At 42.0% G+C, this 21,215-nt stretch overlaps 1 protein-coding gene across 2 annotated transcripts in view; it reads left to right on the top strand.

Moving 5' to 3' along the window:
* LOC140282128 (actin-binding protein WASF3) overlaps positions 1 to 19,386 on the top strand; it is a 37,383-nt gene extending 17,997 nt beyond the window's left edge. The window contains exons 2-11 of one of the 2 annotated variants that reach the window (XM_072376706.1): positions 1,204 to 1,348; positions 3,141 to 3,275; positions 9,708 to 9,861; positions 9,964 to 10,081; positions 11,867 to 11,935; positions 12,448 to 12,492; positions 13,572 to 13,705; positions 14,230 to 14,532; positions 14,699 to 15,114; positions 15,419 to 19,386. In XM_072376706.1, the coding sequence (XP_072232807.1) occupies positions 1,216 to 1,348; positions 3,141 to 3,275; positions 9,708 to 9,861; positions 9,964 to 10,081; positions 11,867 to 11,935; positions 12,448 to 12,492; positions 13,572 to 13,705; positions 14,230 to 14,532; positions 14,699 to 15,114; positions 15,419 to 15,576 (1,665 nt within the window). In that variant the 5' untranslated portion in view covers positions 1,204 to 1,215 and the 3' untranslated portion in view covers positions 15,577 to 19,386. The remainder of the gene's footprint in view (positions 1 to 1,203; positions 1,349 to 3,140; positions 3,276 to 9,707; positions 9,862 to 9,963; positions 10,082 to 11,866; positions 11,936 to 12,447; positions 12,493 to 13,571; positions 13,706 to 14,229; positions 14,533 to 14,698; positions 15,115 to 15,418) is intronic. The other variant, XM_072376707.1, reaches the window with a different exon arrangement.
* The last annotated feature ends 1,829 nt before the right edge of the window (positions 19,387 to 21,215 follow it).

The raw sequence follows: 21,215 nt of genomic DNA, 5'->3' as shown, positions 1-21,215 counted from the left end.
CATGTACACAGGCATGAATAAACGCACAAAACCATGGCCCAGACATAACAAACATGGAGAGTTCACTTCCAGCCTATAAATGTGTATGTATACTTTAATCTTTATTTTGAATGTTTTTAGCTCAAAGGTGTTTTGGTTTTTTTTTACAAAGAAAAGTGTAGGTTTAGATTAAAATATTAAAATAAAAATCTTAGTCATTTGAACAGTAGCAGGTTGTTCAGATTTTATATGGATTTTATATAATATATATTTTATATAATACTGAATATGAGAAAAGTAGTGAAATACAAACAAAACCCTTCATGGGCTGCCATTTTGTCTTTCTTTTTCTTCACTGTAGCCTCACTTTCGTTAATAAGAATGTGTATGGTGTATTTTTTTCAGCTTTATTGATTGATCTATTTTACAATGTGCCATCAAATAGAATTACTCTAGACGTGTTTTGTACAGTTTATCACTCTTTTTGTTCATATTGTTTTTGGTCTGTTTTGTTTTTTTTCCCCTCCAAGGCTTACGATTGTAAGGTGGACATTCTAGCTCTGGTCATAGAAGGAATTCGGCTAATGGTTAATATCAACAAAATTGAATAATGGAGGTTTACACTCGAGGCTCCTTCTCCTTTGGCCTAATTTTGAACCAGACTGATTCCTCTTCCCTTGTCCCATTTTGTCTGAAATTCCCTGGAAGCTTTCACATATGACATGATGGATCTAGAATGCTGTCTTTTACGTCCTTGGTACCACTTTCTCTTTTTTTTATCCCTTCATTCTTTCTGTCCATTCTTTTCTGTCCCTCGCGGTCTTTTTGGCCACAGTTTTGGCTCGTTAGCGCCATTTAGAAACTTCTTTCCGGCTCATTTGGCTCTTGGCTCAAATCAGCCACACTGACATTCAGCAGCGTGACTAGTGACTATGCCCCGCGGCAGACATGACACCTCCGTTTCCATCAAGACCCACCACCATACAGCAGCTTATTTTCCCTCAGATTTCCACTTTATTTGCCAGTAATGTTTTTAATGTGTTTGCACTGTATTTCTCACCAGTTTAAGCTACAGCTACTTAATTAATGTCTGAATTTACCAGAAAGTATTGAGTTTTGGGGGATATTGGTTGGGATGTTATAAAACTGTGACGTCGCTTTAAAGAAACAGATGAACTAGCTTTTAATGACATCTCTTTGTATCTTTCTCTGTTGCCTCCACAGGAGTAAAGCAGCATGCCACTGGTGAAGAGGAACATTGAGCCCCGGCACTTGTGCCGTGGGGCACTGCCGGATGGGGTGACCAGTGAGCTGGAGTGTGTCACCAACAGCACGTTGGCAGCCATCATTAAACAGCTGGGCAGTCTGAGTGAGTTTATTGTAGCTCAGGATAGGAGTGTGGCTCCTCCTGCTGTTAAACTTGTTTTTTTAAAAGTTCTTTGATGAATTTTCCAAGGGAAATATCTTTGTAACTGTGAGACATCAGACATCAGAGGTGAGAGGTTTGTTGGGTCTGTTTGGTCAGCCATGGTTTCGGCACAGAAATAGCTTAGAATTCACTAGAAATTAGTCCTACTGAAAATCATCCAAAACTTTGACTGTTAAATCTAATCTCATATTTTAAACTGCCCGAACGCCCTATCATCCCCTCAGTCAGACACTTTTCTTCTATTTATTTACTACAGTAAAACGTTAGGGAAATTAAGTCCTTGTTTAAACTACAAGGAAACCCAAAAGAAGAAAGAAAGCCCTTAAAAAAAGACTTTAACTACAACATCATCTGGCCCCTTCACATTAATCCATTAGATCTTTGGCGTTCACATGCCATCATGTTTAGAGCGATGTTCCTTAAGACGCATCACTCAAGATGTGTTGAGTGCGACTAGGACTAGATCTACACATGTTGTGTGCTGATAACAGCACTTATCTTTGTCCAAAAATAAGTTTGTTTAAAGCCGCATGAAATCAGAGTTTTTATCCGATAGATTTCAATAAAGTTAATCCGTAATAGTGGGCATCGCCCGTCAGGACAGTTAATCTGGGTAGATTTGGCTTTTTAGGACTAGAAGAAAGATCATTGTACAAAGAGAAAAAGAGGCTATTCAGATAAGATAAACAGTTACTGGCCAAATGAAATTCAGTGACAGCTCACTGTGGATGAGTGAGGGCTCTGCCTCTGCTCCATCTGTCATGTTATGGGCTGAGCGGTGGTGACAAGGCAGCAGAAAACATCTAGAGACATGGAGATTTGCGTGGCTGATGGGTGTTTACATGTGTGTGCATTGAGATGTGGTTTTGGGGAATGACAGTTTTATTAAGGTTAGGCCACATCTCTGCATGTCAGGATATGTGTTTGGATACCCGTGCCTCTTCTGCCAATGCTCTCACACAGACAGAAAAGTCCTTTTAAGCAGTCAGTCAGACAGGTGCACAGCAGGAGTCAGCCCGTCCTGCTGGGACAGACGGCAGGTGGAGGAGGGGGGGTTAGGGGACCGCATCGACTGACCTCCATCTCTCTGTTTCATTAGCTCTTTTTGTTTTTTCTTTCTTGTTGCAGGCGTATTGCATTGAGCATTTCGAAAGTCAATAATCTGTGACTGTGACATCCATACATTATTTTGGAATATATACTCCTGTTAGATCATTAATTAATACAGAAGAGACACTATTAAAGGCTGGACAAACATCACCCAAACAGTTATGTAAAACTTATTTTCCCTGTACTGGCGACTTGCTGGCATCCTGCTCAGAATAACATTTACTACTTACCAGGGCCTTGTGCCTGTCATAAACACAAATTGACAAATTGGCACAGACTCTCTACACCTGTGACAGCTGCTTTCTGCCATTGATGCAGAGGCTCTTAACATGCACATACACAGTAAAATGACTAAATTTTCAATCACATACGTGATCTCCATCAGGCACAGCTGTAGATGTTACAGTTTCATAATTTTCATGATGCTGAATGACCTGAAAACCTGGTGTAAACGTGCTCCGACAGTTCCTCTGGAAGATGGCATTGTTTTCTTCTTTTTTCAACAAAATTGGGGATTTTACTGTGAATGTACCCCGATCACATCACAGAGAAGCACAATTCAGTAAAAGACCCACTAAACCATATAGACCCGTATGTATGTGTGTGTGTGTGTTTGATCCAGGTCGCCACGCAGAGGACATTTTTGGAGAACTGTTTAATGAAGCCAACAGCTTCTACCTGAGGATGAGCAGCCTGCAGGAGAGAGTGGACCAGCTGGCCGTAAAAGTCACTCAGCTCGACTCCACAGTGGAGGAAGGTGTGTGTTTTTGTATTTTTTGGCATGCGTGTCCCTGCATGTGACCCCAAAGAGGTCCTCTCTTCCACAGGATTATGATGGTTATTATCTAAGTGCTCAGGTGTTTATCTTGTCTTGTTTTTTTTGTGTGCTCTGGTGGCGTGGTTTATGAAATGTGTTGTTAGAGAGCGAGCCCTGTTTCTGTGTCCACCGGTGTGATTGAGTATGTGTATTTATGTATTGCACTTCTGAAGTTTTACTGGCATTTTGTGTCTGCTTCCTTTTGTTGTGTGCACATTTGTCTGCATCTGTGTGTTGTTGCTTTTTCAGAATAACAACCCTGTTGCATTTTAATGAGTATGTTGATGAGTCACTGATATGAAGAGCCTTATTCGTTTTATGTTTATGTTTGTTTATATGTGTGTGTGTAGTTTTAAGTGTGTCTGTATGGGGACCAATTTGGATTTCAAGTTTTGGTTGTGAGGACATTTGTGGAATGTGAGGACCTTTTCCACATAAGGTGTAATAAAAGCCACTGTGACAGCAGCCAATGGTTTGTGGACTAGTTCAGCTTCGGTATTTGGTTGCCAGTGTTTTGTTTCACGAAATTATACTTAACCACGAGGTGAAGGACAGTAAGCCCGCTTATGTGATAGCAACTTCTCAGTCACGGAGCAGTCTTACTGTAAAGGCCATTTATATTATTCTAATAAGACTCAATACTCACATCTGTGATCATAAACTCAGAGACATTTTTTATTGCAACACTTTTGCCCCCTGCTGGCCATTAGAAAGAAAGCTTTAAAGGTTAAAAGTACGTTTTAGGTATGTTTTAGGCTCACTTGGTATGATTCTGACACACCATCAAAGGAGCCAATAAATCTACAGTAATGAAGATTTGTTCGGCTTCATATGAAGTTGTTGAGCTAAATGTAAGAGGATGAGGGAATACACTGAGTCATTTCGACTCTTAACAAAGACATACATCAAACACTGTGCATGTCATCAACATGTTACACTTTTTTAAATGAAGTCTGTCCGCCTTACCCTTCTGTGTGTGTTTCCCTACCGTCTAAGTGTTTCAGTGAACACACAGACAGAGTAAAAACTCTCTTACATGATTCTCTGAAAGGCTATTACTCTAGTGTGCTTGCGAGTAAGTAGATGCGTGCACTTGCGGTTGGTTGTTGTGTGAGTCAGAATATCCATCATTAAGCTTTTTACTGTCTCTGAAGGTCAGTTTTCTTAATGTCGTAATTGATAGGCCTCTCTCACCCACAAACACACATACACACAAACAGGCAGGGCGGTTGCTCATTGGCAGTTTATTGTTCCTTCCTTCCACCCTCACTCTTTGCTTCCTGTTTTCTCACCTCTGTCTTTATTCAGTTTTAGTTTTTTTTTATTTCCTGCGCTCCACCCCTCTTTTTTCCCTCTCTAGTTCCCCCCTTTTCCTCATTCCTCTTTCTCTCTTTCTTTCCTACCCTTCTGATTCTGCCTAGTCATTCTGCAGCACAGCGGGCTCAGACAGTCAGCGTCAGAACAGAACAGACGGGGATGAAAAGGAAAAGCTCAGCAATACTTCGTCTTATCTTTCCATTTCTCTCTCACTCCTCCTCCTCACCTGTTCGCACTCTTTTATCTTCTTGCCTCTACCTCTTCCTACGCACAAACCATTCCTCTATCCTTCAGTTTCCACTGCACTTTTGTTTTCTCTCATCTTTCACTCCTCTGTTTTCTCTCTCATGTCTCACATCCTCACACTCCATCTTTCTCATCCTGCATCTCATTTCATCTTGTTCTTCATTGGGTTCATTTATTTTTTCACATTCCCCAAACAAACAGGAAGACTGGCTAAAGAACAAAAGAAAGGGAGTTAGTGATAGAAAGAGAGGAAGGTTTGTACAAAAAGGAAGGGAGAAAGAAAGAGTTTCTGAAAAAAAGAGGGAAGGTGGATGCAAGAGAAGGAGCAACAATTAAAGGAGAAGAAAAACAAAATGGAATTGGCAAAAACGTGTCTGAAGACAGGAAAGAAGGAAAATTGAAAGACGCATTCACATTCTACTAATCTGGACATTATGGAATAAGTTATCATTTTAAAATGGTTAATTTTAATCACATTCAGGTTAAACTTCATAACACAGCTGTCTAGAGAACCAGCCACACCAACATGTGTACTGTATCGCAGATTTAAGATTCAGGAGGAAATGGAACCGCTCCGTGTAAAGAGCGCCATTTGTTTCCAACAGAAGTTAACTTGAGCTAAGACTTTAGTGAAAGCAGGTTGGAAGGTACTGATTGCACTGGCAGATTTCAGATTTCCCCACATCAACATCTGTTCTGGAAACAAACAGTAACTTCAGAGTAAAACGTGAAAACGCACCGTGTCACGTTACATGTTGGGATGAGAACGCCATCCTTTGAACACTGCCCTCCATTAACTGTGCCTGCCAGCCACTTACGGTTTATGCTAGTACTGTTGTTACTTGTTCAGCCTTGTTTTCTAAAGTGTTTGAAACAAAGATTGAGCTGGAAAAGAAGAGCAAATATAAACTTTAACAGTAGAAAGTTAATCCCACTGCCATGAAATGAAAATCCACAAAAATTCAAATGTTGAACTGGATTACTGACCTTGATGCACGACCTCCTCTTGTATTCTGAATTTAAGGTTTTATTGGACTATCATTAAGATCTGTTGTTTAAATGTGCTGTTTCATCAGTGTTTCCAAGTTTGTTTTTGCATTGACTGGCTCCATTGTCGTGCTACTGATGCTGTAAGCAGTGACAAATGGGAGCTAGAATTTCTAATTGCCAAGTTTATAATCTTCTTTCTTTTTAAATGCATTTGCAGAGCTTTGATTGTAAGTACTCTTTTTTCCAGTAAGCTGTGAGTTTAATCTCTGCTCCAAAATCTATGTAAACTCAAGCATGTGTAAATGTGGCTCTTTGGCCACCGCAGAGCCCCGTTAATCACCCGTTGATCACATTAGTCTGGTTATTAGTTGTAATTAACATGTTTGCAAACACCTTGACGTGTGGAAAGGAAGACGCATTTCCAAATCCGGTTGATTTGAAAGGATGAGGAGAAAGAATGCGCATGGGCCTAAGGCACTGAGTTGGCTGAAAAGAAAAAAAGGACTGATTCTGAGAGCTCAAGGTCTCTTTGAAGATGTGTCTGAGTGAAAGTTGCATTTGCTGTTGGTTTCTGTGGATTATCTGAGTAGCTGCAGGGATGGAAGCTTAGGAAGGAATGATCAAACGCCAAGCAGGCAGGAGGGTACCTCGACTGCAAAGCTACACAAACACTCTCGGACACACAGAGGGATTTAACGTCCAGTCGCCCTTTATTTTTATCTTTATTTTTTTGTGTGTGTGTCTTTGCAGTCTGTGGAATGTAAGGGGTGCCACAATGAGAAAAAAAACAATATTTTAAAGAATAATGAAGAAGATGGAAGGGCAAATATTAAGGAGAACCATTGGATAAATAAATATGAAAAATAAAGATGAATAAAAACAATAAATTATGGTGGAAGTATGACCTCTTTTTGTAATTTAATCAATTCCTTCAGACCTTTTACCATTTTCTTACTGTTATTTTTCCATTGCTTTTGCCATTTTGAATTTTTTTGTCATTTCTGAATAACCTATGGCTTTTTTTGGCTTTTTGTTTTCTCTCATTTCCCCATTACGTTTGGTATTTCCCTCATGCTCCATTATGTGACATTTTGGATTTTTCCATCTTGAAATTGCTTTTGCCATTTACCTAGTGCGTGTGCTACTCTTAAAAAGTCAAATGAAGTTTGCAGATGCTAATCTTCACCCTGCAACCTTTAACTTCCTTGTCAGTGAAGCTAACAGCTGGACTGTATGTGCCTCTAAATCATTTGGCTGAATGTTAAATCACTGCATGCTAGAATCCATTTTGTCCATTGGCAAGCATTTGGAAACATGGGCCATGGGAAGCAGCACCGTATTATTAATAATAATAATAATACATTTTATTTGGAGGCACCTTTCAAGTCACCCATGGTCACCTTACAATGAATAAATACAGGATAAAAGCATTAAAAATAGAAACAACATTAAAACAGAACATCAACATTAAAACAAGTGAAGGGCACAGGTGTTACACTCGTACTGAAGTAGCAGGTTACACGGTTTTGTTTTCACACAGTGTTCTCACCGGCCACTTTATTACGTACACTTGTTCAATTGCTTGTTAACACAAATAGCTAATCAGCCACTCGCATGGCTGCAACTCAACGCATTTAGGAATGTAGAGGTGGTCAAGACAACATACGGAAGTTCAAACCGAGCATCAAAATGGGGAAGAAAGGGCTTTGAAGTGACTTTGGACGTAGTTGTTGGTGCCAGACGGGCTGGTCTGAGTATTTCAGAAATTGATCTACTGGGTTTTTCATGCACAACCATCTCCAGGGTTTACAGAGAATGGTCTGAAAAAGAGGAAATATCCAGTGAGCGGTAGTTGTGCGGATGAAAATGCCTACTTGATGTGAGAGGTCAGAGGAGAATGGGCAGACTGGTTCGAGATGAGAGGAAGGCAACAGTAACTCAAATTAGCACTCGTTACAGCCAAGGAATGCAGAATACCATCTCTGAATGTACAACACGTTGAACCTTGACGGAAGATGGGCTACAGCAGCAGAAGACCACAATGGGTGCCACTCCTGTCAGCTAACAACAGGAAACATAGACTATAATTCACACAGGCTCACCAAAACCGGACAGTAGAAGATTGCCTGATCTGACGAGTCTCGATTTCAGATGGTAGGGTAAACAACATGAAAACATGGATCCATCCTGCCTTGTGTCAACGGTTCAGGCTGATGGTGGTGGTGTAATGGTGTGTGGGATATATTCTTGGCACATTTTGGGCCCTTTGGTACCAATTGAGCATCGTTTAAATGTTGCAGCCTACCTGAGTATTGTTGCTGACCATGTCCATCCCTTTATGACCACAGTATACCCATCTTCTGAAGGGTACTTCCAGCAGGATAACGCACCATGTCACAAAGTTCATATCATCTCAAACTGGTTTCTTTAACATGACAGTGAGTTCACAGTCACCAGATCTCAATCCAATAGAGCAGCTCTGGGATGTGGTGGAAAGGGAGATTGGCATCATAGATGAACAGTCAACAAATCTGTTGCAACTGCGTGAAGCTATCATGTTAATATGGACCAAAATCTCTGAGGAATGTTTCCAACACCTTGTTGAAAGTATTCCACGAAGAATTAAGGCTGTTCTGAAGGCAAAAGGAGGTCCAACCTTTTACTAGCAAGGTGTCCCTAATAAAGTGGCCGGGGAGTGTATGTTGTGTGCTGCAGTCCATGCTGCCAAGATCTGGACAAAAGAAAGAGGAATCCGTGTCTTCGAGGATTTATATCTTAGCCCTGGTTAGATGATTAGCTAAAAGGGATAGGCTAGGGTTTAGTTTTACTGACTCTGACTTTAGAGGTTGCAGTTTCAAGACCAGTCTGTGGCAATTTTCACATTACCACGTTGGCATGGTTGAACCTTGTCATAAGCTTGACTGAAACACACTCATGTGAATATGTGAGTATTTCGTAGCGTGTGTATTTTGCCATCTGGGAGATCCTAAATAGCTTTGCGTTAAATCAGTTACACGGTTAAGAGATTGACACACATGCACGCTGTAGTTTTCTGTTATCTCTTCCTCTGTAATGCACGCAAACAGCACACTGGCAGTCTACTGTTATCGATGCAGCAGCTTGATTTGTGTGCGTCAGATCCCTGCTGAGCTGATCCAACGAGCTCCAAGACTAATCTGTCCCCATCGTCCTATTATCACCTTCCTGGAGCCTGCATACATATCTGTGTTTGCGTCAAAGTGCCCACGCTATTATCTATTAATCTGTTTGCATGTGTAGTGTTTTCATAGAGACTTACAAGCTCACACACGCACACACATATTTGTATATAAATATATATATTAAGAACCAGAATGGTAACTCCACCGAGTCCTCTTTATCTAATTTTGAAAATTGTCTACAAATGCAAATTATGTATTTACTCGAAATCTGCAAAACACTGTCCGGCTTTCTATTTTCTGTCTTGAGTCATTTCATCCAATCGTGGCCAGAATTTGTTGGTCCTCCAACAGCCGTGGTCTGATTAGATTAGCTTGGTTAATGTCATCCGAGAGCACTAACAAGCCCTTTAATACCCCAAATTCTGAGTTAATTCATGAGGGTTAACTTAGCAGATCTGCATCCAGAGAGCAGTGGGCCGAGCCGTAAATGTGGGATTTAGCTGCTAATCCACTGCTACTTGAAGGCATCAAACATCTGTTTCAGAGAAATTATGGTGACAAATGCCTCTAAATAGAGACAGTTTGTCTTATTTTCACTGCTTGTCAAGTTGTTCCCTGTTTAATCTTTATTTAAGACTTCTTTGTTTTTTGCTTCCAGTCTCCCTGCAGGATATCAACATGAGAAAGGCCTTTAAGAGCAGCACAATACAGGACCAGCAAGTAGTGTCCAGGACTTCTGTGCCCAACCCGGTCGTGGAGATGTACCACCGCTGCGACAAGCCTCCACCGCTCAACATTCTCAGCCCCTACAGGTCAGTGACAATTCCAGTCCGTCTGCTGTCGGAAATCTACCTCTCTGACTGGGATTAACCTTCTTCTTCTTTTTTCACCGTCTCCTCCGCTCCTCCCTGCAGGGACGACAAGAAAGACGCGCTGAAGTTCTACACCGACCCCTCCTACTTCTTCAACCTGTGGAAGGAGAAGATGCTGCAGGCCACCGAGGACAAACGCAAGGAGAAGAGGCGACAGAAGGTCTGTGTCTGCTACTGTGTGCTGGTGAAGTGTGTGACGGTGTTATTTGTGACTGCTAACAGGGGCACAGGTGGTTGGTGGGTGCATGCGGATCTGCAGAAGACGGTGTGACAGAAAAGTAAAAGAAACTCATCCTCGGCTTTAATTTGCTGATATGTTTTCTCCTTGTGTCATTTTTATGCTGTTATTTCAGTTGATGCATTCCTATTTTTACTGCGCTTCGCTTTGTTGTGTATTTGGTTGTCTCGTACAGCAGCAGTTGGGGAGGCTCGTTGTTAAATGGCAAAGATGCGATCAAAGGGAAGTACGGCTTTTAAAAACTTAATGTAAGTTCATCGTTGCGGCGAAACGTGACCGTCGAGGAGATGTTGGCATAGTCAAACAAAGATGTCCCTTTTACATGGTGTTTATTTGTTGTTACAGCTGCTCTGACGGTCACAGTAGAGCAAGTAATGACTTGAGTCATAATCTCTGAGTCATAAGATTATGTTGTAATCTTCTATGGAACATTTGCAACTTTGAGAAGTCAGAACGTCTGCTATAAAGAACGGCGTCAGTTATGTATTCAGGTAACGTATCACTTTGATTTGGTAGTTTCATTTTCGGTAGCCTAATGTTTGGTTTTGTTTCACCATTATCAGATGTGCAGTTTGGACACTGAAATCAAAAATAGATTCAATTATCTGCAAGTCATTTAAACCTTATGTTTAACTGGAAATAGTAGACATACTGTACAGAGGAGGCACACAAAGAAAAACACCTGTGGAAAATCTTCAAGGTGTTTTTGACTTAAGGACAAGTCATTCCACCTGGGCAGTAACTCCATGGATCATCTTTTGCCTCAGCTGTGCAGCAGCGTGGAGAAGCTAGTTGTTAGCATTTCTAGCATGGCAACCACTGGTTTAGGCTAACTACCTACCAGCAGGTTGTTTTTGTCTTTCTTTTTTTTTTTCTTTCTTTTCAGCCATGCGTCCTGCTGTACATGGCCTGCCACCCGCTGTTGACTTGGCTGATACTGCAGTCTGCGGGGCGAAATAAACTACAGATCATCTGCTATAAGGCTCTCTTGCCAAAGACGTATTATATTCGTACTTCATTTCCTGGTGAAACAGACTAAAAAAAAAAGGGATTGAACTCGATTCGATCACTTCGTGTTCCGGGTTTTTGTCTGTCGTGAAAGCCAAAAAAAAGGGAAAAGTTTGAGTGCAGGAGTCGCTATTTTTTATCGCCTCGGTTTCAGAGTAAGCGATGACTGTTTCAGTTGTGGATAGTGAGGTAGTTTAATCAGTCCCAGGGAAACTGACTCGACCGGTCAGTTGAAGCCAAATGACTGACGTAGAGAACTGCGTATTTCAGAGGTGATGCTCAGTCAAATTTCCCTTTGATCCAAAGTCCACCACACGTCTACGCTTCTCTCCAAATCTCCGAGCAACTGCTGCTGTATGTGTTCGCTGCTCTTCGTCAGTGTTTCTGTTGAATTTAATGCTGCTCACATGTTTTCTGTTCCCGCCCTTTTACCTGGAATCTTTGCAGAATAAAAAAAACCCTCACAGTCAACATAGTTTATTTCGTCATTTGAGGGAAAAGAAAAATAATAGGTTTGAATTCCAGAAGAAGCTGTTGGAGGCAGGCTTATCCATCACTGCCCTTTATTCCCGTAGGGCCTCCTCCTTCTTTTTTCTAATTTACCTATAGCTGCCTGCTTTAGGAAGATACTCGGCCGCTCCCTCCCTCCTCTTCCTCTGCGCTAACGCACCAGCTTGTCTTTCTCCCATGTTTCCATAGGGCTGTCCGGCCCACCCTGACAGGCCCCACTCCAGACAGGCCCCACCCAGGAGCCCCCTGTCCATCTCTGTAAGAAAACCCCGACCCCTAACCTGCCCCATCCTGCCCCTCACTCCCCCCCCCGCACACACCACCAACACATAACACACTCATTTGTCGTAGAGGATGTCTGAGCACAGGTAAGACACGCATAGAGGAACACAGGGAAACACGAACATTTAAACACAAGACTGAATTGATGATAAAGGACAAACTGAACACACAACACACTCCCTTCTGTTTGTGTCTGTGTGTGTTATGTCTCGTCAGCTTGCCACCTCATCCTCCCTCCATCCCCCTGTGTTTGGTTTGGTTGCTGTTTTGTGTTCTCACAAGTTTTGGATCTGTCGGCCATCATGTGCCAGTGTCCGTGTCGCCCAGTGCTGACTGGCTAATTCGTGTGTGTGTGTTTGGTTTTACCCCATGGTGACGTAGCTGGTGATGGGGTCCAGCGTATACTCCCTCTGCAGAAGGGAATATAGTCAGTAGTCAGTAATCAATGACCCACTTCCTCTCCTTTGCTGTCCGTCTGTGTCTCCTAGGAGCAGCAGAAGCAGGTTGAAGACCCGAGCAGAGAAGTGAAGAAGGTCAGAGATGATTTACTGGCATAATTATTTCTCATCTTATGACAAATAGCAAATCAAATTCATGATCAGCATATGAACAATTAATGAAAGCAGTGAATTAAAATGAGGGTCCCCCCCCACCACAATAAGACTTATGGTTTTCTCCTCTGGACTGATAAGCCGCCACGACTCTCTAAAGAACATAAAAATGTTCTTCATCACGCTGGATACTAGACACGCTCTGCTATAAAACACTGACAGCGCGATAACCTAAAGCAAAGCGATCAGGATTTTACGGCTTTAAAATGTGGGAAACCTTTTTCCACTGAACACAGTCTGTTTCATTTGAGTATCTGGAACATTAGTAATTCTGTATGTTGAGCTGGAATAGTAAAATAACGATCAAATAAAGAACTGCATTCTTCTTAATGAAAGTAAAACAAATCCAGTTCCTTGTGGGGACTTAAACATAAGAAGAGAAGATTATAAACCAAGCTCAGAACATGAATCATTTAAATATTCTCTGCTCGATGAATAAACCACACGGTGGTTAGAGCTTCTGATCTGACCGAGGCTCAACAGCTGCGATCTTAGACATTTACATTGGACTTTGTAAGTCCTTTATCAGTTGCTGTGGTGTTTAGAGTTGTTCATGTTGCCCTACCAGCTTGAGGGGAGTATAGTTGTATTTTGTATTTTGTATTTTATCACTTCATTGATCTTTTCTGGGTGCACAGTGGCACTTGCATTTATTCGCATTTCAAATATTCAGAGTTGAGGAAGCTTTGAAATTTATAAACTGGCTTTAATTCACTTAAGTGGTAAACAGTTTTCAGCTGATAACGACCTTCAGAGAAGTATTATCCATCTTATCTCTAACTCTTAAACCTCCATATTTCCCATTGTTGGGTTTAGTAAAGTTAATCTGGACATTAGTGATCGGGGTTTCTATAGGGGTGGGTTGCTGCTTGGGGTGTTAAATTAACCAATAAAAAGCTGTGTGTTGAGCTTTTTATGGTGAAAAAAACCCACCATGATGAGACCACCGTCAGTGTAGGATGTTCGTCTTCTCTTATCTTTCTGATGGTTTATTCTTGAAGGTGCGTAAGGCTCGTAACAGGCGTCAGGAGTGGAACGTCCTGGCCTACGACAAAGAGTTCAGACCAGATGCCAAGCTCACCCCCTCTCCTTACCATGGCATGTCCTCTGAGGGCTCACTGTCCCCTGATAGCAGGTACAAACACACACACAAGCTGCTCCTAAGCTTCGAAGGCCCCTATTTATTGTCTCAGTCTTGCCTCGACAACCCACATTGTTTTCTATATGCTGAGAGAGTGTGAGGGGGCCTTTTTCTGCATCGGAATGTTATAAAGTATTGCAGTTACACACATTTAATACGCTAACCGGAAACTATGTAGATTTAAGCTGCATCAGACTACTGCTTCTATTGTTTAAAGGTCTGTGCTGCCCTCTGCTGGAGAACTTCATTCAGATCGATGTATTTTCTGTGGATCTTACAGTTTGACATAATACTTCCGTAAGAATGAATAGCAACAAACTTTGTAGCAGCAAAGCAGGGGATACTAGAAGTAATACAAAACAAGAATGTCTGGATGTGATATAAGTAGGAAATCAGGTTGATTTTTTTTATTTTTATGTTTTTTATCTTTTCCCCATATTCTCAAAGTGAAAATTCAGTGTTGCTCTGGTCTGAACTACACTTTTCAGCCGCACACACTCTAACCTTTTGTCCACCAGATCGATGGCATCTGACTCCTACCCAGCCAGCCCCAACCATCCCGCCAACCAGGCCCCTATTGCCACCCACCCCAGTGACCATCACGGCAGGGATCACCTCAGCGCCGCAGTCCAGACCCAGTCGCTGGATCGAGGCCTCAGGCCGGCCAACCAGCCCCCAGGAGCAGGCTCGGCGGCGGCGGCAGGGCGACATGTGGCCTCTTTAGGCAGGACCCCATCAGGACACGGGGTCCAGGCTGGAGGAGATCCGACGGTTAACGGGCCGAGGCAGCAGTCAGTTAAAGACTACCGGGCCGGACACGGGTAGGCTTGAGAATTTGGAAATTACGTATCTATTTTATACATTTTGTACATCTATCTACTTGGCTCAGCATTATTACCAGGTACAGGGGGGAGCGAGTTAACTGTGCCTGGCACAGTTAATTTTTTGTAAAATAATTTTTCCATCCCTGTTTTTCTCCACCTTCAGCAACCAGCCCTCCACCATCCCAGAGTACTACATCCCTCCAGCCCCTCCCCCACCTCCCCCAACCATCCCCTCTGCTCAGACCGCCTTCGACTCTGCCACAGCCCCACCCTCCGCCGCCGCCTCCGCTCTCCCCCCGACCTCCTCTGCCCTCTCTCGCCCCTACTCCCCCTCCCCTCCTCCTCCCCCGGCCAACTACGTGCCCTCACCCGCCCACCCACCTTCAGGCGCACCCCCAGCTGCCCCTCCGCCCCCACCTCCCGGAGCGCCTGCGGGACACCTGGCCCACCCGTCCCCCTCACATGCCGCTGTACTTCAGACGGCTGTGGACGCGGCACCCTCGGCAAGGAAGTCCACCATGCTGGGGATGATCCCAATGAGCGACGCACGCTCCGACTTGCTGGCCGCCATACGTAGAGGTAAGTGTGTGTGAGGGAAGGACAGTAGTTTTATTAACATGGACTCATTAACATGGTCAAATACACCTAAACGCTGATTTTTCTACTTTTTAATACCTTTTCATCACTCCTTTTATGGTATTAAAAGCTATTCCCAAGAATCTTTATGCACACGAATAATCCAAGTTTCCAATGAGGGAAGAAAATGGACAACAAATGGCACCTAAAACACCTACCCACCACCACTAAGGAAAAGGAATCTCAATAGTATTTTAAAAGTCATCAGACGTAACACTTGACAGTCTCCTTCCTTCCCCCTTTGCAGGTATCCAGCTGAGAAAAGTGCAGGAGCAGAGGGAGCAGGAGGCCAAGCGGGAGCCCGTTGGCAACGACGTGGCCACCATCCTCTCGCGTCGCATCGCGGTGGAGTACAGCGAGTCTGACGACGACTCCGAGCTCGACGAGAATGAGTGGTCTGACTGAAAGACGAAGGAGGAGAAAATATAAAAAAATGTATGAGACGGAGATAGAGGATGTGGTGGGTGGAGTTAACGGTGAGGTTGAGGGGGAAGAGATTCGACACTGAACTTAAAATGAAGGGATCTGGTCCATTTTATCTGAAAAGTTCACCAGAAATCAGTCATACATACATTCACGCACATAGTCCGGATTGCCCGTTGCAGCCTCTTTGAAGACAGAGCAACAAGTTGCATGATTGCCCCTGACGACATCTATTCTTGAAGTGAAACCCCAGAGGTTTTCACTGCCCAGGGTGGCACATGGCACAACATACAAACACTTTTCATCACCACAGCGACACACCACCCCCATCAGCTCATTTTTTAACAACAAACTCTGAGCCGCGAGAAAACAAATGCGCCATCTTCCCTCTTCCTACACATTCGAGTGGTAATTATTAGCAATATTACAGGCTCTCGAGCTGTAAGTAGGCGGGCCCCTAGCGAGTAAGGGGGTAATGTGTTTACAAAACACATGGTATAGCACAAGAAAGGCTAATAATAGTGCAATCTTAACCTATCAGCCAAATGTTGGAAAAGAATTTGTGAAAACAAGTCAAGATAATCAGGGAAAATTATAGTTTATTCACAGATTACTGTGCTTTTCCCAACTGTGCCTGTTTATGAAACGTGCACACTGTCATTAAGTGACGCCGACCTTTTGGGAGTTTGGTCCACTTATCATGTGACCAACATAAGACAACAGAGTCAACCGCAACATTCTCTGTGTTCTGTCCTCTGATTAGCATGTTGGCTCACTGTAGCAGCACAGCCACCTTATACGATACAAAACAAAATCATTTTTAAAGCGACTTGAAAATTAGAGAAGATATTGAAACAGGCTTGAAAGCTTGAAATATTTAGATTGTTTTTATGTTTGAAGTCATCGGAGCTTATTCCGTTGGTAGCTCCATTTGAATATGAAGAATAAAGTCAGAACTGTGTTTGCAGAGTCAGTGAACACGATGCAGCAGGTAGAACATTGAGAAATCCTGTTAAAGCTTCTGGTAAAGTGATTCGGGAGCCAAACTCCCAAAAGTCGGTGTTGTTCTTTAGATTGTGTTATCCTATAGTTCTCCCATTGAGATAGTTTAGTGAAACTGTGATGAAATACCCCCACCCACCCAGAATTAACATGCACCACCAGCCTTGTTGAGGTTTAGCTCGCCTCCATATCACCGCATCAGACAATAAAGCAAGCAAATGAGTTTTTATGCCATTAGTTTGTCCTTTTTTTGTTTTCTTTAAAGAATTCTTTATATTTTGTAGTCATTCCTAACTCGAAGCGTAAACATTTCAGGCTGTGACCGTGTGCCGTGATCTTCTACAAGCGCTTTCGCACCTAACCGCAACTGGCGCCACACTCATAAAGCTCATCACCCTGAGCCAGTGTGCCAGAGTTCACGCCTCACTGTGACCCTGGGTCAACGCTGGTCTCTGCAGAGGCTTTGTGAACTATAAATACATAAGTGTAAGAGACTTGCAACAGTAATATACAGTATATAATCTCTTATCTCTTTTCAGTTTAGGTTTGGCTAATCCTCGGTATGAATTGATTGGACTGTGGCGTTTTTATGATGTGCTTTTCCTTTTTTTCTTTTTTTTAATGTGCTGCAGTGAGTTGTTCACTTTGCTTTTAGGATGGCTTTTTTTTTAGGGGAGGTGCCAGATGAAGGAGGTCAACCTGTGTCAGAGGAGCCACAATCAAAAGATGAGCCCAACTTTTATTTTGGGATTAACCCAAATTTAAAGTCTAATCTCCAGCCAAAAGCAAAAATTTCCGACAGCAAGATCATTTAATGCCACACTCTTACATTACCTCTTTGTTTCCGTTTTCGATCACAAGCAATTTTTGCAGACCATTTTGTTTTTTTTCTTATTCTATAGCCAGAATTTACTGTGATGGCAAAGCATTATGGGGAGTGGAGTGTGACTTGTGCATTTTGTGACACCGCAGCTAGCTTGTTCACAGATACTGTTCCAGGTGATTTTAGATTTACTTCTCGAGCAAGCTTTCAATATGGTTATTCTGTTTTTATGTATTAAATTACCTAAATACATATTCTCTGAAGTCTTTTTCCAGCTGTGTAGCCCAGTTTTCTTTCATTGTGAAGTTCTGCTTATGCTAAAGTTATTTAGAGCCTGCTTCTGATTTAAATGTTTTTTTTTTGTTTTTTTTTTATCAAGTTCTGGCTTAAAATCTGACCTAGTTGAACCTTTACATGTAAATGTGTCTCTATCGGACATTCACTGAACTGATAAGGATGGCAAAAAGAAATAGTTAGAGACCAGAGACTAGGCGTGTGCCACATATCTGCGACTGTTTCAAAGCTTAGCTGTCCCACAGGTTTGAGGATTTTATCGTGTCGATTTATTACAGTTGACACCCCAATTTTGGATAGGGCGCAAAAGTCGATATTTTGTCGTTGTATTTAAACACAGTAGTTGAGGGTAGGGCTCACTCAGCAGCTGCACTCGGTTGTAGAATACAAATCACATCTGGATTAAGGACTGGATGACACAATTTGTTGACGGGTTCTTGTTATTCTCCCTGATAGTTTGGAAGAGGATTTCAGAGCTGTGCCAAGAGCTGCATTTGTGGACATTGTTACTGAAGAAAAATAAAAGCACACATGAACAGCTGGAACATGGATTTGCCGCAGAGCTAGATGAGATTTAACTTTGAAAAAAAAAAAGGTTTGTATTGTAACAGAGGAGTTCGGGGCCTAAAATCTGCGACAATATCCCAAATGTGACCAAGGTCTGGTTGTTCTGGTGGTTTATTCTATGGTTGTGTTGTAGTACAGGAGCCTTAGATACATACTAACACTCTCACTGCTGCACGTGTAATTTTACAGCATCTAAGATCATACAGCTCTAACTTACAAACCCAATTTCCAGGAAAGTTTGGGAGATTTCTAAAATGGAATAAAAACAAATCAGCTATTTATTCATTTGTGTGAACTTTTTATTGAAAGCCTGAGTAAAAAACAGAATGCGTTATAAACCATTCAGCTAAAGATGAATGTTTGAAAATGAAAACACAGTAATGAAGCAAACAGAGCCGAGTTCATTCTCACCAAATCAAACTGATGTTAGCTGTGAAATCCCAATCACGCATTGCAGACAGTAAATATTTCGGTCACCTTCCTGCTGTGAACTTAGTTAACAATTTAACGATAGCGGTAACTTACTTGCTCATGGCAGATGTGTCCTCGCTGCTGAAGATTCAGCAGACATACCTCTGCTTGTCGTGCGTACACTGGTGGGGGAGCAACAGACTTACTCTGTAGCAGTGTATCTCTGTTTTTGTTAATCCCAGCCGTCTCCAGTAAAAGTAAAAGGTGAATATTTTGGCAGGTGTTGGTCGTGATCCTCAACTCTATTTGTAAAGCTCCATACAAAATCAATCCACATAGCCTCCTGAAACTTCGATTCTCTTAGAAGGCATCTTGATCTTGAACCGCTGGCACTGATATGAGGCCAGATCTGTGGTGGTGCCGCATTTTAGCCTGACTCTTCACACAATTAAGTCAGTTTTTCTTTTTCTCAGTATCCCTCTCCTATTACATCAGACATCCAGAGAATACACATTTCCACAATGAATGTGAATTAATTAGTAAGCTAGCTAGGTGCTAGCCCAAGGCAAGTGCAGGTTTTAGGTTTATTTACAACTTTGGGGATTCAGCTTCTGCTCACCTTAAATACACACTCCCACAGCGTAGTGGATTTGTGATTTTTAGACCGGTCCTAAAAATCCTGAGCAGAAAATCAATGAAAAACTGTTAAAAAGAATGAACAAAGATTTCTTGAAAAAGGTGCAGCAGTTAGCATCCTCAGTTCCAAAATGATTAAAAAGACCATCAAATTTGAAATGTGTTTGGTATTTTTTCAAAATACAATAAACATGGTCAGCAAAATGGTTATTTGACCTTGTGTCTGTTTGATAAAGGTTCAAACAAATTGATAAAGTAAGTATCCCAACTTTTCTGATAACGGGGTTTGTAAAACATTTGCCACCTTCTTTAATGTGCCAACAACGTTATACTCCTGTCGAGGTTTCTATATGTCGGCATGCTCATTAACTGACGAAATGCTGGCGGCAAATAGGTGAGATTTCAAAACAACAGTACCTTGTGTATCTAGGGCTCTTGAGATGTAAGAAACTGTCATAATGTGTTTAAAATGTGAGAAACAAATGATGTTGTATAGGCTTTTGGTAAAGCAGCCTGTAAAGTTGTATACCTTTGGTTTAATATAACCTAGACAATGAAACAAAGTTAAACTGTGTATTGCACACTAAAATCAACTGTAAGCAAGTATGCATGTAACTATAGACAATAAATGGTGAACAAAAATTGGATACCATGTTTTTTTGTTTTTGTTCTTCCTTCACCGAAGTGGACGTTGTCATTGATTTGTTTGTTAGCAGCATTATACAATCAAACTACCAAGCCGAATGTCATGAAACTTGATGGAGAGGCAGAGTATGACTAAAGAAAGAACTGATTACATTTTGGTCAATATCTGAAACTTTTTCTTTAAAATGAACAAATAGAATCAACATTCAACTGCTCCTAAAGACCCTGAAAGCTAAAAGTAGCAACACACTATTTGCTGCCTGTGTGATGATTCCCTATCAGAGGCGTAATTTTCCTCACTACTGTCATGCCTCATGAACTGCATGTGGATTTTCTTGGAGGAAAACGGACCTTTCCTCAGCAACAAGTCTAAAATGGGGGCATTTATTCAGCAGGATCAGTCATTGTGACGTAAATCCAGCAGTCATCATTCCATGTCTTCAGTGCTGCGACGCCACTGTCATCATGGCCCGCTCCAGCTCCGTGCTGTTTTGTGCCTTGGCAGGGTGGAGGAGGAAGCGATGGGTAGGCTGTTTGTCATTTTGAGACACAGATGGTGACACAGCAGAGAGGGACATACACAGACAGAGAGGTCAGCGGCAAAAACAAAAATTGCACACATCATGGTGAAAATATGTCTTTTCTTCCCACTGAACGTTACAAAGTACTCGGAAACCCTGACTTTTTTTTTGTTGACGGAGTCTTGAAAATATTTCCTGCTTTCCACTTTTTAGCTTGAGTCTAATTTTAGTTGGGAGGGAATAGATGTCCTTGTCTTTCCTGCTCAAAGATAAATATTCCTTTATTACTTTAAGTAACATGATAGCACAAAAGTACTGGCAGTTACAATTGCAAATATGATTTTATGGACAGGATGCAGAGACACAGAGTCAATACTGGTCTATGCTAATACTGTTTTTGCTCATTAACAAATGATAAATGACCATTTTTATGTGGAAAAACAAAAACCATGAGTATTTACTATCTATTACAGAAATCGACAGCGTGACTCCACCTTCAAGGAGCCACTGTCATTTCTCAGGCCAAGGCGGAACTTTCTAGACCAGAGGCATACATAAAATCCAACTCTCCTGTTTCTAAGTGAGTATTAGCTGATAAATAATAATGTTTAAATCAATCGAGGAGGTTGAGAAGTAAGTATTCGTCCATTCTTTATACCCACCTTATCCCGTTAAGGATTAAGGGACTGCTGTAACCTAACCCAGCAGACAATGAGCAGGAG

Source organism: Leuresthes tenuis, unplaced genomic scaffold (genome assembly GCF_036924035.1).
Source record: "Leuresthes tenuis unplaced genomic scaffold, fLeuTen1.0.hap1 SCAF_22, whole genome shotgun sequence".
Lineage (NCBI taxonomy): Eukaryota > Metazoa > Chordata > Actinopteri > Atheriniformes > Atherinopsidae > Leuresthes > Leuresthes tenuis.
This window is presented reverse-complemented; position numbering and strand designations above follow the sequence as displayed.